General features: G+C 39.3%; 2 protein-coding genes across 7 annotated transcripts in view; both read right to left on the bottom strand.

The window, feature by feature from the left end:
• Window positions 1-1,360: 1,360 nt before the first annotated feature.
• Window positions 1,361-19,150, bottom strand: part of LOC119232488 (zinc finger protein 169) — a 54,818-nt gene continuing 37,028 nt past the window's right edge. For 4 of the 6 annotated variants that reach the window (XM_054689581.1, XM_054689579.1, XM_054689580.1 and 1 more), the window contains exons 5-6: window positions 17,927-18,011; window positions 12,852-12,891 (exon numbers count right to left, since the gene is read on the bottom strand). In XM_054689581.1, the coding sequence (XP_054545556.1) occupies window positions 17,974-18,011 (38 nt within the window). In that variant the 3' untranslated portion in view covers window positions 12,852-12,891; window positions 17,927-17,973. Of the gene's footprint in view, window positions 2,056-12,848; window positions 12,892-17,926; window positions 18,012-19,150 lie in introns of those variants that run through there. The other 2 variants (XM_054689584.1, XM_054689583.1) reach the window with 2 other exon arrangements.
• Window positions 10,344-12,847, bottom strand: ZNF169 (zinc finger protein 169). Its single transcript, XM_054688613.1, has 2 exons — window positions 11,817-12,847; window positions 10,344-10,353 (listed from the first exon to the last, which is right to left on the bottom strand). Exons 1-2 carry the CDS (start codon window positions 12,812-12,814, stop codon window positions 10,344-10,346), a joined length of 1,008 nt encoding a protein of 335 aa, XP_054544588.1. The 5' UTR covers window positions 12,815-12,847.

The following is a 19,150-nucleotide window of genomic DNA, read 5'->3' as shown; positions in this document are numbered from 1 at the left end:
TGCCTCGCCCGCTGCTCCCCTCAGCAGTGTACTTCAGTCCTTCTGCCTGTTCTGGTGAATTCTCTCTGTCTGCCTCTGTCTCTGGTGAATTCTCTCACCCTCCCGTGCCTCTGTCCTGTACCCCAGTGCTTGTGTAAATAAATAAATCTTTAAAAAAAAAATCAGCAGCCATTATGTCCTAACTGCGCTCTCTTCTCAGTGAGGCAGCAACTTTGCTCAATCCCATCGTAATCAGGCGTTAATCATGCTCTGGTGTTACCAAATGATAATGGAATTGCATAAATGTGTGGGCTGTAGATCCAAGAGCAGCTGAATCAACAAAAAACGTTAAGAATTGTGTAGATGAAATTTACAATGGAGAGATAAAGAATGTATTTTATTATCCATCAATTACGTGTCAATCAGTGGTGATATGGTTAAAATTAATTCTGTATGTTTATGTGTATTTTTATATCCTACTTTCTTCAGAGTGAGGTGGCTCAGGTGGTTAAGTCTTTGCTAGCACAACACTGTCTGTTCACTTGGGGCTTTGGAGGTTTTGTGTTTGTATTCTGTGAAGTCACTGTGAGGGTGTGTTTGTAGTGTGAGCTACATATATGTGTGCTCACAGGCTTGTGCGGTTCAGTAAGTTTTATGGTTGTTTTTATAGATGACAGTTGTTAGTTGTTGTGTGTATCTATAAACCTAAGTTGTATATGCATATGTGTGGATCTCCTGGAGATTGTGATACTCACGGCAGGGTTATTTTGGAAATGTCATGATTTGGCAGACACATGAAATGTGTTTATGTGAATTCCTCATTTGGGGCTTATTTGTGTATTTAATTAGTAGTGGGAATATGATGAGTGTATTTGTATAGGTGGAAATGCCTGTGTGGATACTTGTGGTTAACTGGTAGTCATGAGTGTGTTTTTGTTATTGGAGTTGAGTTATTCAGAGGGTCTGAGTTGTAATTTAAATTTACTTTTGAATTTGAGGTTATGCATTTGTTATCTAGGCCTTTGCAAGATGTTTGTCTGTGCATGTTTTCCCCAGAATTTTGGAAGTTTGTGTGTAATGTGGTTTGGCAGGGTTAGCTGCATGTGTACATTGGCATTGTTGGGGGAAGTCCTAGTGGTATAGGGTTGTTTATTTTGTATGTTTTCAAAATGTACTCAGGGCATGCTGTATGTGTTTTATGTATGTATGTATTTTATATTTTAAAAGGACAGGTTTATTAGGAACAGAAGAAAAAGGCACCTGCAAAGTCACCTGTGGGTACAAGAGCAGCTTTATTTCCTTTGGTGATTTTCAGTAATTGTTAATTGCATTTGCTTTTTTTTTTTTTTTTATAATATTTATTTATTTAATATATGCACTTGGTACAGTCAGAAGCTCAGGAGGGTGAGAGAATTCACCAGAGCCAGAGCGGGGAACAGAACAGGCAGACCAACGAAATACTGCTGAGGGGAGCAGTGGGTGCGGCAGGAGAGGTCTGCCTGCTGTGTGGGACCCTCGCCAGCGGCTGGGGATCGAACTGGTGCTGTAGAGGCTGTCTGCAGCTTCGCATCCCAGCGCTCAACCGCTGTGCCACCAGGGGAGGCCCAATATGCATTTGCTTTTGTAAAACCCCATTTTATGGAAATTATGGTATGTGTAGGTCAGTGGCTTTTATGGAGTGGAATTTATAGGAATCTGTATTTTGGACAATGGTGAGGTTGTTTTAGTGTATTTGAGAGTGTGGATTATGTATATGTAGGTGGTGTGAGCTGTATGTACTGGGGGATATAGAGTAAATGTTCTCATAATTGTAATGTGCTGGGAATCATAGGTATTAATGGTTTGTGGTGAGAATCATATATTGAATTTGTGTGTGTATACAAGGAACATGGAAAATTGGATAAAAATTTATAGGGTATATTTGCATTTTCAGTAATGGGTTATTAGTGTCAAAGATTCAGACTAAAGTAAAACCAATCAATCATCAAAGTACTGTGGACTGAAAGAATAATCCTTGTCAGAGCGGTCTCCCCTCTGTAAAACTGCTGAGCTGGCCCCTGCAGATGCTTGAAGTCACTAAAAAGAAAAAAAAACATATAAATACAACTTTTACTGTGAAGTACATGCAGCCCAATCAACACACCTAGACCCATTCCCCCAATTGTCATGTTTTGACATGCAGAAGGAGATGAGCTGCACAGCTCTGTCTTCATGTCTGCAAACCACACTCAAGAGTAGAAAAAAATTTTCTAATCCCAGGTCTTCTGCTATTCCCACCCCACAGAGAGATAAAATCTGACTGCAGAATAAGAGCAATTTTGATTATACATTCCTTTTTCCTGGAACCAGAATATAACCAGATGTCTCCTTTACCTGTGCATGGAAGAAGTATGTATCTCCTCCTGGGCATGTAGCCCAGCTGCACAAAACTCATATAACAGACCAGAACATGTAGACTAGCACTCAGAGACTATCTAGTGCTGCATCCTGGGGTTGAATCCTCAGTTTGCTCTGACTAATCTCTTTAATAAACTTAAACATTAGTAAAAGAGTTTTGTGCACTCCAAAAGGACAGTTTGCAAACTGGGAGAAACCATCCAAAACATGGGATGAGGCTTTGGTGTAGATTGTTATAAAGTAGATTATATCATAAGGAAGCAGCATTCTTCATAGTGATTGGTAATATTAGAAGTTTCTTAAATGATAGTGAATTCATTAGTGGTTACCTCATATCAATTGTGGAAACAAATACTTGCTTATGATTTCCAGAGAAATGAAGAAATGCCCCAGATGAAGTTAGTCTTGACCTAGCAAAATAAGCTCAATTAAGCTTTCTTTTCTATGACTAGACTGGTTTTGTCTGCTCAGGAATTAAGACTAGTCTTCATTTTTTAAATTATTTATTGAAGTAATATTGGGTGTGTAACATAGGTTTCAGATGTACAGATAAATATCAATGTCTGTATAAATTACTTTGTTTATCAACAAAAGTATAGTCTGTACATCACCATACAATTGACCCCCCCTTTTTTTTAAAGATTTATTTTTTTTATTTATGCATATAAGAACTGGGATGTAGGTCAGAGGTACAGGGCATGAGAGGATTCAGCAGAGACAGAGTGGGGAGCAGAACAGGCAGATCTACTGAAATACACTGCTGAGGGGAGCAGTGAGTGAGACAGGAGAGGTCTGTTTCGCCATGTGGGTAGCTCCCTGGCTGGATATCGAACTCATGCTACAGTGGCTGATGATAGCTTGATAGCACTGAGACTTTAAACCCTGTGTCACCAGGGAGGCCTCAGTTGACCCCTTTTACATAATTTACCATTTCCCGTCTCCTTTCCCTTTTGGTAACCACTATTAAGATCTTGTAGTCTTTTGTGTCTAGAAGATGTGCCCTGGACACGAATGAAATGAAATCAGTTCTGCATGTTGTGTTCTCCGTGAACCCACGCTGATGACTAAAAGTCACTCCGTGATTTCTAAAATGCCAACCAACCACCTATTTAATAATACATTCTAGCGATAACCAAAATAATAAGGTCAACAGAACTCTAGCAGCAAATAAGTATATAACTTGACCATCTCGAATATTCTTAAAACCTCTCAAGTGTTGTCAATGGTAAGAGAAGTCACTACTGCAAGTACCTTTCATAGGCTGGGATAAGATTCATTGGGATCTAAATACCAAAAAATCACCTACAAGGGGTAGAAGTGCTCCTGCTAACTCATCGCAGACCTTCTATGCACATATTTTCTTTTCATGGTTGATATGTACTGCTCAGGCAGCCCCAATGAACAAGCAGCAGCTCCAATAAGTGAGTCATCATTACCTCTCCTTTGAAACATAGTGAAAACTACTTCCTCTGCCTGAACTGTGCCCCTCTCTCTACCCAGGTCCCCGCTCTGTCTGGCTAATCCATAGGCATCACTCCAGATGCAGCACATGTGCCCCATCAGCTGTGTGAGCAGCTGCTTTCATCTGTGTTAGAGGCTTTTCTCTGGAATTGTGCAGCTCACGTTTTCCCTACATCACAGAACTTATGAACCGTACTGGAATCATCCTTTTCTTGCATGTATTCTCGGCTGACGGCATGCAATTTGAGGGCAGGAACCAACACTTATGCTCTTTGTCATATGCACTAGTATATAATATAATCCCCGGCATGTGTGACATTACGAAAATTGGCTCTGGAAAACCTCCCACAATGCAGAATCAACCTGATTTTAAAAAGCCAAGGTAATAATCATAGATGTAACTGCTGATTTAATCACACGGATGAATAATATTCATTTTGGGGGTATATTTTAACGTTTCACTAATTGTATGGTTATTAAATGCTTATACATAATGATATAATAACTGAATGGATATATTAATGCATAAAATAATTTTAATATTTTCAATAATGAACTTTGAAAATGATTTTGATAGCTAATAGAGGGGAATTTGTGAAGTTAATCACAGTGCATCAATAAAATAGGATGCATGTATATGCAGACTTTTTGAAAAAAAAAAAAAAAAAAAAGATCTTGTAGTCTAAGAGTTTTTGTTTTGTTGGTTCACTGTTTCTTCACCTGAATGAAGTAATATGTTATTTGTCTTTCTCCATTTGACTTATTTCACTTAGTATCATACTTTGTGTTGTTGCAAATGGAAAAATTTCATTTTTTTAATAGCTTAATAGTATTCCATTGTGTATATATACCACATCTTCTTTATCCACTCATCCTTTGATGGGCACCTTGGGTTGTAACCAACTCCTAGATATTGTGAATAATGCTGCAGTGAACATGGGGATGCATATACCTCTATGGTTTAGTGTTTTCATATTCCTCAGATAAATACCCAGCATGGGAATACTTGGATTATACAGTATTTCTTTTTTTTTTTTTCCAGAAACTCCATATGACTATTTTCCATTTGGCTTCTCTAATCCATTTGTTTTCTATTTTAACAATCATTTCCACCCTTTTGGTCATTTTCTGAGACTGAGAGTATGAGCAGCCAGAATACTGTTATCCTGTTACCACATATTTGTTTCCTTTAACTGAATTGGCAGACCAGAGGGCCATGTAGTCACTTTTCATCTTTTATGTCATTGTTTATTTCATCCAATAATTTAATCTCCTGATGGATACTGTTTGATGTGTGACTGGTTGCTGACAAGCATCTAAAGCCCTTGAGAGTATACAATACACTAAAGAGGTTGCATGATGACTATAAAAAGAATAACCAGGTCTTGAAAAATGTCCCAGAGCAGACTGCCAGGAGCCAAGATTTAAATGATCAAACCAAGTAAGTCATAGTTAGATTCAGGTGTTATTGTTGTAAGTCAGTCTACAATTTTTTTAGTTATTTGCACAGGCATAACATGATGTATTAACAAACACATTCTCAAGATTACTTAGAACAGGGTGATTATGAGGCTATTTTATGAGGCAGTTTTGCAGGAGAGCTTCAACCTAAGTTAGGCCTCTGGATAACTGAAGTGAGCAATTAGGTAAATTAATGAGAAACATCTATGAAAACAACAGAAAAACAATGGTTAATTGTTGAACATATTACAAATTCAGTTTCTGAGTTTGGAGAGTAGCCAATTGAGAAAATTTCTAGATTTGAGTTCAAAGCATTTTTGGTGGAATGCAGAAGAGGCACTTTCAATCTGGTGCATTTTCCTGGTTTGTTATTTGACTGTCTTGGATTTATGTTATCAGGTATTCTGTTGAATTTTTCTGAGTGGCCCGTACAGCAATAGGTATGGAAGCTGTCCCTACGTGGTCTGTTGTGGTGATTTTCTTAAGTTTTCAAGTAGATAAAACCTTAAAGACAATTAACAGGACTAGATTCTGATAATACATTATAGTTTTCAATTGAAATACAGCATTTTTTTTAAGCCATCTTTTTTTTTAAAGTCACTTTTTCACAGTATTTACAGTGAAACTCACTGATTTGTGATATAAATCTAGTTTATTACACTTGGCTTATTTACATAGATATAGTGAGAAAATGCTTCTATGCATATTCTCAAGCATGAATTTAAATCAAAGCTTCTGTGAGTGGTTTTATTTACTCCATAAAGACAACCTTCATTCTTTAAAGTTGTCTGGTAATAAAGAATCACAGATTAGACATTTAAAGTCTCCTTAGGCTCAGAAGCCAAGTTTAAAAAAAAATCCATTTATAATTGCTTAAAAAAGAATTAAATACCTCAGAATCAACTGAGAGTTTAGTGTGCGTTCCACTATACAGTCATGCACAGTGACATTTTGGTCAAAACAGACCACACATATGATGGTGGCCCCCAAATTCCTATTGCCAGTGAGACTGAAGCCATCAGAAAATCATGGCAGCAGCTTCATAATTTGTGACATTTGCATAATATGCATAAAAATGAAATTGTACAAGGATACATTTCTCAGAACATACCCTCATTGTTAAACAACACATGACTATGTAATGAGTCATTTTTCTCTTGCACCTTTCAAAACTATTTGTCCTTGATTTTTGACAAGTTGATCATACTGTATCGGGGTGTAGTCATCTTTCCATTGGTCCTATCTAGCAGTCTTGACTACCATGAATCTCAGTGACTCACTCTTTCCTAAGATTTGGGAAATTTTTATTTCCTAAGTAAATATTATGCCCTATTCTCCCTTCCCCTTATGGGACTCCAATAATACATACAGTGGTTCTCTTGATATGGCCCATAAAACCTGTAGGCTATTTCCATATTAATTGTTTCCTTTTTCTCCTTAACTGGATAATTTCAAATGTTCCATTTTGTAGTTCACAGAATTTTCTGCTTGATGGAACTACATTGCATTTTTCATTTCATTCACTGTAATCTTTAGCTCCAGAATTTTTTTTTTTTTTTTTTTTTTTACAGTTAGTCTCCCTCCCTTTTGGAACCTATTCATAAATTGCTTTCATCCATTTGATATTTTGTTTATTTGTGTCCTCTTTTAGCTTGATGAGTTCCTTTAAAACAATTATTTTAAATTCTTTGGCAGGTGATTATCCTTGGATAATCACTTCCTTTAGGCAAGTAATTGGAAATTTATGATTCTTTGGTGAAGTCATTACTTCCTTGGTTTTTCATGTTCCATGTAGCCTTGCATCGATGACTGTACATTTGAAGTAGTTACCTCCTCCAGACTTTATGGACTAGTTTTGGTTAGGAAGGATCTTCATATTTAGGTGAGTGTAAGTGCTATGATTGGGTGAGACATTATTGCTTTAGATGCAGGGTGGCACAGCAGTGGTTCTGGCCCCAAGGTATACAGCTTTGTCCGCTCAATCATTATCAATGACTGCAGGTGTCCATGGTGATGGCATGAACTACTGGCATCCTTCTCCTCTCCTTTTCTCCTGCATGAGATGCATGAGTAGTGGCATGGGGGTTTGGGGCACAGGAATGCACAGTAGTACCAGGGGGATACTGGTACTGTGTTGAGATTCACAGCATTGGTTTCTGTTTCAGAGGAGCATGGTGCAGTAGACTCTGGGCAGCTTTATCAACTGTCATCATCCGTGAAGGTTGCTCTGGTCCTCAGTGGTAAAATGGGCAGGTGTCCATGGCATCAGTAAGGGCCACTGAAATCTTCAGTAAGGAAGGCTGTTCTGGTCTCCTCCCTCCCGGCAGAGGGAAATTACTGCCAAGGGGCTCTTACTGAGGAAGTAACTGTGCTGGCTTAGAGGTTGATGTGACACAGGTAAAATGCTCCCTTCACTTTTCTGTGCAGCTATCCGTGGCTTTTCCTGCCTCATTCTTTTTCTCAGCTACATTTTACTCCATTGTGTTTACATATCAGCTTACTCAATTTCCTATGTTTAATCATTCAAGCAATTTTCAGTATTTTGCAACTATAAATAATGCTGAAAAAAATAACCATGTGTATGTGTATATTCACACACAAGTTGCAAGTGAATCTGCGGCATAGTCTCTTAAAAGTGATTGTTTGCAACAGGTATAATCTTATTAAATATTGTCAGATTCTCCTCTATAGGTTTTAAACCATTTTGCATTCCCACCAGCAATGTATGAAAATGTTTTGTGCAGCCTGATCAAGATAAAAAATTCTCTTAGCTTTTTAACTTTTGCCAGAGTGATGAGAAATAGTATCTTCATGTAATTGTGATTTGTGTTTCTCTTACCATGAGTGAAGTTGAACTTTTTTTTTTCATTTGTTTATACCTCTTTTGGTAAACAGATCTGTCTTTTGCCCATGTTTCCTAGAACTTCTGGCCTTTTTCCCTTTGTTTTTGAAAGTTCTTAAAAAATGGGGGAAGAGAAACCCTTTATGTGTAAAATAATGTGTTACTTTTATTCCATTTATTTTTTGATATCACTTGTGGTATTTTTGCTGTGCAAGTTTTAAAATTATTATATACTAAACTTTAATTGTCTCTGGATTTTAAGCCAGGGAAGTCCCTGGGTCTGGGGAGAATGACCAGTAGTGTCCATTTGGTGAAGACACTATGGCCAGACTAGGGCTGGATATTTTTCAGGCACTGAGACATTTAGACCCTGGAGACTAGTGTTAGAAGCAGTGGCTAAAGGGTCAGTCCCTTGGACTGCTTATAAAGGTGGGCGCTCCAGAACTTAGTCCCTGAATGAAGGACTAAAGGGCTGTGGCTGCAACCCCTGAGACTTGGGTTAGATCACTGGCACACGTGTGGGAGTAGCTTATAGGACGGGGCCTCAGGATACAGGGATTGATACTGAGAGATGCCTGTTTAGGAGGCCAAGTATGTGACACAGGACTCTTATTTGGCTGTTGAAGTACTCTGGAGGATGTGAGGATGAAGGCTATTATGTCACTTTCCCCGCACTCAAGACAAGAGTTCCAGAATGTATACAGTAACTCCCCACAAGGTTGAATAGTTTGGGCTCTTGAGGGATGAATAAGTGAGGTACAGATACAGGTGTGCAGCTTTTATAAAGTTTATTAAAATAAAAGGTCATAAAATATAGACTGCAACTTAAAAAGAAAACTTCCATAAACCAACTCTTATGAACACTGAAATAAAGCAATGTTATTTTTCTCCATTCCATTTCAGGAAAGTGGAACATTTCCTACTGATTTCTGCCATCTTCTTATTCACGAGGAATGGAAAATCTTAATACCCCTTAATGACATGAATTCGTGGGCAGATATGAATTGTGGGTGGCCAAAGGTGAGTGTTATAAACTGAATCCCTCCCCCCAAAGCCATAGGAGGAAGCCCTAACTCTAAAATGACAGTATTTGGATACAGAACTTATAGAGGTAATTAAGGTTAAATAGTGTCATAAGGGTAAAGCCATAATCCCACAGGGCTGGTGTCCTTACAAGAGTAAATCTTGAGTGCTTGCTTGCTGGCTGTCTCTTGCACAGGTACAGAAGAAAGGTCATGTGAGGAATTGCAGGGCCCCAGAATCTCATCCTTGTTCGTTACCTTCCTGTTGTTGAGTTCCCAGGCTAACAGGGACACACAGTACCCCAGCCAGCCAATCACCAGTGAGAAACAGACCATCCACCCTGCCTCCCTGCCCTGACACTCAACCCTATAATGCCAGAACCCTCGCCATTCTCAGAGCAACAAGTATGGTTCATGGCAATTGCTGCCCCTTCCCCATAGTGCGATCCATAGTAAACATTCCTCACTTGAGCCCTATTATTGGCTCTTTTAAAATGTGTGCGGGATTAATTGGTGGAAGCCAGGCAAAGACCCTTTTTGGAATCAGTAACAAGGACATTGTGAGAAGGAGCCAATTGTCTGTAAGCCAAGGAACGAGGGTTCAATAGAAGATTTTGCCAAGTCTTAGACTCCAGTCTTCAAAACTATGTGGAAATTAATTTCTATTGTTTAAATCATTTAGTTGCTGGTAACCCTAGCAAGCAAATACAACTTTGTATTTCACTATTATAATACCTAAAAATGTAAAAGCAGCTTTGAAACTATGTGATTGACAAAATCTTGAAGAGTTTTGGGGCACTTGTTTAAAAAAAGCCTTAAATAAATAAATAAATAAATAAATAAATAAATAAAGCCTAGCTTGCCTTGAAGAGGCAGCTCGATTGGTAGAAATACGGACATTAAGTGATTCTCATGTGGCCTCAGATGGGATGAGAAACTTGTTACCAGAAACTGGAGGAACGGCAATCTTTTTCAAAAAGTGGCAAAGAACTTCGCCAAACTGTGTGCTAATGTTTTACAGAAGATAGAACTTGTGATAGTGTTTAGCTGAGTAGATTTCTAGGCACAATGTTGAAGGTCGGAACAGTTTAGCATGCCAGTCTATGTTGCAAAATTGAGAACACACCGATAGTGTGGCTGGACAACTATTTGGTAAAAGAATGGTTTGTAAATCAACCATCTCAGCAGAAACTGCCAGGGTAAAATAAAGACAGGCTGTCGGATCTCTGGGATTCTTGTGTTATCCATCAAGAAAAGGAAAGAGTGACCCCAGATGAACCAGAGATCAGGTAGGTCTGCCATTTCCTCAGCAGGCCCAAAGTAGTAATAAAAATTCAGGAGACCTGTATGTGTCTTCCACCGCCACCACTCCATTAGGGCCAGAGTGCACAGCATCCAACCAGTAATTATTCTCAAGCCTTAAAATCTAAGAATGCCTTGCTGAGTTTTACACCTGCTTGGGAGTCATCAATTCTTTCTTCCTTCCACTTTTGGAATGGGAATGTGAATTCTGTGTTTGTCCTATCATTGTCTCTTAGAAGCAGATAAATGGTTCATTGTTTATGGCTGGAGAGTTTTGCTTTGCTTAAGGATGAATAGTACCTCTAGTCTTATCCACACTTGATTTAGATGGTATTTAGATATTTTGAATATACAGTCAATGCTGGAATAGATCAAGACTTTTCAGGATGTTAAGTAGGGGTGAGGTGGTGGTGGTGAATGTATTTTGTGTGTGAGAACATGAATTAGGGGAGTCCAGAGAGCTGAGTGTGATGGACTAAATTTATTCCCCCAAATTCCTATGTGGAAGCCAGAACCCACAACATGACCTTTATTTGGTGAAAGGATCTTTAAAGATAACTGTTGAGTCATAAAGTTAGGGCTCTAACCCAGTATGTCTGGTGTCCTTGTAGGAAGAAGGAGAGACACTAGAAAACACATACAAGCCAAAAAAAATGTCTATTCTTTCAGTCACCAAGTCATGGTATTTTGTTTTGGTAGCCCTAGCAAATTAAAAGTTATTGCTAATACAGAAAGTAAACTATGAATCAACTATCTTATAATCACTGAAAGAAAGCAATATTTTTTCCCCATTGCATTTGAAGGAAGTGGAACATTTCCTAGTGATTTCTGACATCTTCACACTCGGGGAAAAGGAAAGGTCAGGAGAACAGCTCTCGTGGCAGAAGCTGATGGCCAGATTTGGTCCTCCTATGTCTGTGGAGGTGAGACTTCTGGCTGAAGCCACGACCACACTCCCTACACACATATGGTTTCTCTCCTGAGTGGGTCCGCTGGTGTCTGATGAGGGCTGACTTAAACCCAAAGCCACGTCCACACTCACCACACACACATGGCCTCTCTCCTGAGTATGGCCTCTGTTCAGAGGTGAGGTGTGACTTCTTGCCAGCTCCTCGCTCACACGCTCCATATACATCAGCTTCCTCCTCCCCTGAGTGTGTCCTCTGGTGTCTAGTGAGGAGTGACTTGAAGCCAAAGGTACGTCCACACCGAGGACACAGGTAAGGTCTCTCCCCTGTGTGGGTTCTCTGGTGTCTGATGAAGGTGACCTTCTGACCAAAGCCACGCCCACACTCAGGACACACATAAGGTTTCTCCCCTGTGTGTGTCCTTTGGTGTCCCATGAGGGAGACCTTCTGGCTAAAGCCACGTCCACACTCAGGACACACATAAGGTTTTCCCCTGTGTGTGTCCTCTGGTGCCTGACCAGGGTAACCTTCTGGCGAAAGCCATGCCCACAGTCAGGACAGATATAAGACTTCTCCCCTGAGTGTGTGACCTGGTGACTGAGGAGTAGTGACTGCTGCCTGAAGCCACGCCCACACTCAAGGCACAAGAAGGGCCTCTCACCTGAATGTGAGCTCTGGTGTTGGAGGAGCGATGCCTTCTGGCAAAAGCCTCTCCCACAGTCAGGACACACAAAGGGCTTCTCTTTCATGTGTGTCCTCTTGTGCAAGATGAGGGCAATCTTCTGGCGAAAGCTTCGCCCACACTCCAGACACAGAAATGGTCTCTCCCCAGAGTGTATCCTCTTGTGGTTAGTGAGCGAGGATGTATACCTGAAGTGTCGCCCACACTCCGTACACATGTACGGCTTCTCCCCAGAGTGTTTCCTCTGGTGTATGTTGAGAGAGGACTTCCGGCCAAAGCCTCGTCCACACTCCTTACAAATGTAAGGCTTCTCCCCTGTGTGCGTCCTCTGGTGCTTGATGAGGTCTGACCTCTGGCAGAAGCCTCTGCCACATTCAGGGCATACATGATGCTTCTGGAGGCTACCAAGGCTTGATTTTGTGCTAAGTTCTAATCCATATTTTCCACATATGACTGCTTCTGACTCTGAGATGTGTACTCCTGACAATAATGTGTCTGACTCCTGAAGGCTCATCCTCTGGGCTGGATCGTGATCTGTTCCTCCATCTCTGTTGCCTTCCACCCAGTCTACTTGCTGACCTTGAGATGGGCTGAAGAATGCCCTTGAAGTCCAACGCAGCTGCAGCCTCCTGAACAAGGTATCAAGTCCTTCTCTCTTTCCACCTTCTTCTTTTTCACTTGAGCAGTTTGCAGCTTCTAGTAAGAAGCGACTTTCTGCAGATGAGCTTGGGAAGATCTGAGGGGAGTGACAGCACAGCATATATTGTCTGAGGAACCGTTGACTTGAAAAAGTCGCTGGGCAGGAGAGATGGGGCTGGAATTCTGTCCTTGGTTCTGCTGGAGAAAAATTCTGGGTCAGATTCACCAGAAGTACTTTGTGGGTGGTAACACTTATCCAGTAATAATTCTAGATATTCACACAACAAAGACTTTCTTTAGAAATCTACCTTCCATTGCATAGTACTACATGAAATATACTTTTACTGCAACAGAAAATCTCCATGATGAGCCAACTCTAAATACCAGCCCCCATCTCTCCCCCCTCCAAAAAAAATAGTTTTAAGAAAGTATCACAGGGAGAAGGGTTCAAGATGGTACAGGAAGATTCTGGGTTCACCTCCTCTCAAGTCCACATCAAATATACAGCTACATATGCAACAATTCCCTATGAAAAGGATCTGAGAACAAGCTGACAAAAGGACAAGGGACAAAAGGACCCATCAAAACAAGTAGGAAATGCAGGCCTCCCCGGTGGCGCAGCGGTTGAGTACTGGGTTGTGAAGCTGCCCACAGCCTCTGTAGCGCTGGTTCAATCCCCGGCTGCTCCCCGGCCACTGGAGGAGGGTCCCACATGGCGCACAGACCTCTCCTGCCGCCCGCTGCTCCCCTCAGCAGTGTACTTCGGTCCTTCTGCCTGTTCTGCTCCCCGCTCTGGCTCTGGTGAATTCTCTCACCCTCCCACGCTTCTGACTGTACCCAGTGCTTGTATAAATAAATAAAAATAAATCTTAAAAAAAAAAAAAATTAGTAGGAAAGGCAAAGACTTGGTTTCACCAAGAAAGCCTACCCCTGACATGGTGACCTACAATTAGGAGGAATCTCAAATATGAAGCTTCTCCCTGAGGAGTGAGAGGTTCATGCCCACATTAAATGCCCCTTAGGGCCTGTGGTGGAGAGAGAGGCCTCAAAAAACATCTAATTTCGGGGCTTCCACTAGGACACCCATGAGGCAGTGAGTAATAGATAGAGACTCCACTTTTAAAAGCACATTCTCACAGACTCGTTTATGCTGGCACCTAGTACAAAAGTAGCAATGTGAAGAGTGCCTAATCATTCATATAGGAGACACATGAGTTAAAGTGTCTGCCAGGGGACAGAGTCTGTTTTAATTTTCTCTGGGATGGAGAGACTTGCAGATGCTCTCTTTGAACTTTCACCCCACCTTAGCTGTAGCTGCCAGTACTATCATAAGACACTGGCTATCTTATGCCCCTCTGCCCTGTGCAAGTCTAGGCCCCACTGAAGCCAGAGGAGTTCTTGTGGAACACAGGTTGGGGACAATATATTTGCCTTCTCCCCTTGGTTTAGCTACAGCTCACCTTTACCTCCATAAAGAAGCTTATATACCTGCTTGGGAGTGCTGATTCTTAAAACTACAAGAGAATACCTCCATACTGCCTGGTCTGGAGGCCAGCAGGATTTATAACTATAGCCCTACAGGAGGTTCTGGCTTCCACTCAGGCTGACACCTAAGTGCTGAAAGAGACTCCTCCACTTGGAACACAAACAGGTCTTAGCACACACTCAACAATGGGGAGCTATCAAAAATAAAGCAGGCTGCATAGACAACCACAAAGGTACAAGAAACAGCCAACAGGTAGGGCAAAGCTGAATGATAAGGTTCAATACCTACAAAAGGTCCCACAAGTAGTAGTTGTTTTGCCTAACACATAGAAACAGAGTTTCAAGTAAAATGAGGAAACAGAGTATGTTCCACATGAAAGATCATGATAAACCTCAGAAAAAGACTTTAATGAACAGAGATAACTGATCACTTGATACGAATTTCAACTTAATATTCAAAAGGATGCCTATGACTATAGATCAGTGAAACAGAATAGAAAGCCCAGAAGTAAACCCACACATAATGTTTAATTTATGACAAAGGAAGCAAGAATTACTATACAATAGAAAAAGGACAGTCTCTTCAATAAATGGTATTGATAAAACTAGACAGCCACATGTTAAAGTATGAAACTGGACAACTACCTTATACCACACACCAAAAAAAAAAAAAACCTCACAATGGAATAAAGACTTAAATGTGAGACTTGAAACCATAAAACTTCTAGAAGAAAACATAACTGGTAAGCTCCCTGACATCAGTGTAAGCATTATTTATTTTTTTGATGACTCCAAAAGCAAGAGAAATAAAAGCAAAAAAATAAACAAATGGGACTACATCAAACTAAAAAACTTCTGCACAGAGTTTTTCTTTGCACAACAAAAAAAGACCACCTGCTAACCAGGAGAAGCTGTATCTAATAAAAGTATTGTGCGCGTGTGTGTGTGTGTGTCCTAAAATTTAACTGGAAATACAGAGGACTTACATTATACAAAACAAAACAATCTTGGGAAAAGAGGGGGAGGGAAAGGACTTAGACTGTCTAACTTTAAGCTTTCCTATGATTTTGCAGTAACAGATAGTGTGGCTTGATTTAAGAATATACATATTCATTGTTGGGTTTTCAACAATAAAAAAATCCAATGAGAGAAAGGCAAGTCTTTTCTAAAGTAAACAGTGCTAAAGCCACTGAGTATAAAAGAAAAATAAACATTGATCCCACTTCAAACCATAGAAAAAGGTTAATTCAAGATGGATGGTAGTGTAAAAACTAAAACAGATTATCTTTATACCTACAAAAATTAGAGAAAAATTTTCCTTCCTCAGAATTAAACATCTGTTCATCAAGTTATTGCTAAAAAAAATGAACACAATAGTTGTATATTATGAGAAACAATTTGTAAAATGTATATATAAAACTGGTATTTAGGATTAATAACTCATAGAATTCAGTAAAAAAACAACTCAGTAAAAAATAAGATACGAAGATGGCGCATACGATCAATTGCACATCAAAAGTGCTTAACATTACTAACCATCATAGAAATAGAAATCAAAACCCCCATTAGGTACCACAATGTCTCCATCACAACACACACCAGGAAAAATGTCAGAGGATATGAGTCAATAGGGACTCTCATATATTGTTCATGGAAGTGAAAAATAGTATAATGTCTTTGGAAAAGAACTTTCTTATAAAAACTACACATACAGGGTTGAACAGTATCCCACCAAAATTCATGTTTACCTGGAAGAGTAAATGTGGCTTTTTTAAATAGGGCCTCTGTGGATGTGACCAAGTTAAAATGAGGTCATAATGAATTAGGTTGAGCCTTAATCCAATAAACTGGTATCCTTACAAATAGAGGGAAATTTGGATATAGAGACAAAGTAGGAAGAAGGCTAGGTGACCATAGAGGCAGAGGCAAGAGTGACACAGCTACGAACCAAGGAATGCTAAATATTACCAGCAACCACCAGAAGCTAGAAGAGAGGCAAGGAACAATTTTCTCTCAGAATCAGCAGAAGGAACCAACCCTGCTGACAGGCTGATTCTGGACTTCTGGCCTCTGAACTGAGGGAGAATAAAATTGTTATTTCAATCCTCTCAGTTTTGGTAATTTGTTACAACAACCCTAAGTTATTTATCCAAAGGAAATGAAAATATATGTTTACCAAAAAAAAAAAAAAAAAAAGCAAAACAAGAAACCCAGCATGTTAATAGCTTTTCCAAAATAACTGTAACTGGAAGCCGTCAAGGTATCTATCAGGAAAAATGAGAAAATGGGTAAACAGTTGCACCATCATATGATGGAATGCTAGTGAGCATAAAACAAAAGACTACTGATGTAAATGAAGCCCCACACAAAGAGTACATAAATGTGACCCCATTCATGTAATACTGTGCAGCAGAAGGCAAAATTAATCTGCAGTGAAATAAAATCAGGCCAGTGGTACCTCTGAGGAATAGAAGCATTGTTTACTGAAATGGGTCACAAGGTAAATATTAGGGATGATAGTAATGTTCTTAAGTTCTGACTGTAGAGATGTATATGCATTATATGAAGTCACCTTTAAGTAAATTCCATGTAATAAAAATATTTTAAAACTCTAGATGACACCCATTACACCTTTGGCTAACCATTATTTATGGAGCCTGCCCAACTGAGAGGAACTGCCAGTTGTGTTTCAGTCATAAGAGCTCAGGTGAGGCCCACTAACTGGTTCATCTCCTTCCTCCATCCCACTCTGGTGTTTGCGCCATTTCAGTTCAATATGATTTTCAACTTTATGATGGTGCAAACGCATTTATACATAGTCAGTAGGAGCTGTAGTTTAAATTTTGGTCTTTCCCAAGACTAGTGACAAACAGTACAGTACTCTCTCATGATGCTGGGCAGTGACAGCCACAGCACCCAGTCAGCCATGTTGATTATGAGAGTAACAAGAAAATCACAGGTTCAACTATCATGTTCAGCAGGTTATGTGTATTAAATACAGTAAATACTTACAGTATTTTCAACTTATGATGTGTTTATCAGGTTATAACACTATCGTAAGTTGAGGAAGATTAGTTAGAGCCTAAAATTGTAAACACCCCAATGTTCTTGAATATGTAAATGAGTTCACAAACTGTGGTACAATCACACATAGAATACTACACATAGAATACTACAATAAAAGGAATGAGGTGTCAATACCTGCAACATTTTGGAAGGATCTCAAAGGGAATTAGATTGAATTATAAAAGGCAATCCCAAAAGGTAACAATCTTTTTATATAACATTCTCAAAATAACAAAATTAGAGAGATGGAGAAAAGATGAGTGTTTGCAGAAGGAAGAGGAAAGGAGGGGAGGAGTTGGCTGTGGCTTATAAAGGGCAGTATAAGGGATCCCTGTTATAGAACTCTTCTGTAACTTTGAATGATGGTAGTTACATGAGTCTACATCAGTAAAATTTCATGAACATAATAAACATATACACAAAAGAATGAAAATAAAACTGGTGAAATCTGTGTAAGGTCAGTACTCGGTAGTAAGAGAAAAAATAGCTTAACATTACCAACAACAAAATAAACAATTCATATTAAAAGACTAAAAAAGAAAAACATATAACCATCTTAAAAGAAGCTAAAAGCCATTTGACAGACTCCAACATCCATTTCCAATAAAAACTCATCAAACAAGGAACAGAAGTTTGTCAAGCTGATAAAGAACAGCTATTAAAAAAAAAAAAAAAAACTTACACTTAGGAGGAAAGCATTCCCCATAAGATCAGGAAGGATGTCCATTCTCACCATTTAAATTCATCATTGCACTGGATGTTCTTGCCTGTGCAATGAGGCAAGAAAAATAAATTAAAGACATACTGAAGGGAAAGGAGTAACTATACTTATTCACAAATACATGATCAACTAAGTAGTATATCTTATAGAATTTATAAAAAACATACTAAAACTAAGAAGTTTTGCAAGATTACCAGATGTAAGATCACTACATATAAATTAGTTGTATTTTTTTTAAAGATTTATTTATTTATGCATACAAGAGCTGGGGTGTAGGCCAGAGGTGGGGGGGGGTGGTGATGAGAGGATTCACCAGACACAGAGTGGGGAACAGGCAGATTGACTGAAGTACACTGCTGAGGGGAGCAGCAGGCAAGACAGGAGAGGTCTGCTGTGCCATGTGGGTCAGCTTCCTGGCTGGGGATCGAACTCATGCTGCAGTGGCTGTAGATAGCTTCATAGTGCTGAGACTTAACCCCTTGTGCCACCAAGGAGGACCAAATGAGTTGTATTTCTATGTACTATCAACAAAAATGAAAACTGAAATTTAGAAACTGGTGAAATAGTATCAAAAAATTAAGTACAGAGGTACAAATTTCATAAGAGGTGATCCCAAAAGTTAACAATCTTTTGTTGTTGCCTTTAATGACCTTATATGTTAACACAAGAGGTACACAATATTTGTATACTATAAACTACAAAACTGCTGACAAAAATTAAAGAAGTCTCATATAGAGAAAAAGATACTGAGTTTATACATTAGGTGACAATAATGTTCACATGTAAGTTCTTTTCAAATTGATACAGAATCTACTTAATATCAATCAGAACATGTGTGTGTATGTGTGTGAGAGAGAGAACTGCCAAGCTGATTCTAAACTCCATATGAAAGTGCAAGGAATCTAAAATATTGAAGGACTTATACTGAGTTCCAGACTTACTGTAAAGCTATAGCCATCAAGACTATGATATTAACAGTGAGAGACAAAGATAGGATTGGAAAAAAATAGAATTCACATATAGACCCATACACACACGGTCAGGTAATCTGATTTACCACAAAGCTGCATAAGTAATTCAGCAAAGAAAGAGTTATCTTCTCAACAAATATTGTTGAACTGCTGATGGAAATGTAAACTGGTATAGCCACTATAGAACAAATGATTCAGAAATTCCACTTCTAGC

The sequence above is a fragment of the Talpa occidentalis genome, unplaced genomic scaffold (genome assembly GCF_014898055.3).
Source record: "Talpa occidentalis isolate TD23 unplaced genomic scaffold, MPIMG_talOcc4v2.1 talOcc4.7, whole genome shotgun sequence".
Lineage (NCBI taxonomy): Eukaryota > Metazoa > Chordata > Mammalia > Eulipotyphla > Talpidae > Talpa > Talpa occidentalis.
This window is presented reverse-complemented; position numbering and strand designations above follow the sequence as displayed.

Excerpts from the sequence above, each read along its gene's own strand:
- ZNF169 (XM_054688613.1), bottom strand. The coding sequence starts at position 12,814 with ATGCTGTGCTGTCACTCCCCTCAGATCTTCCCAAGCTCATCTGCAGAA.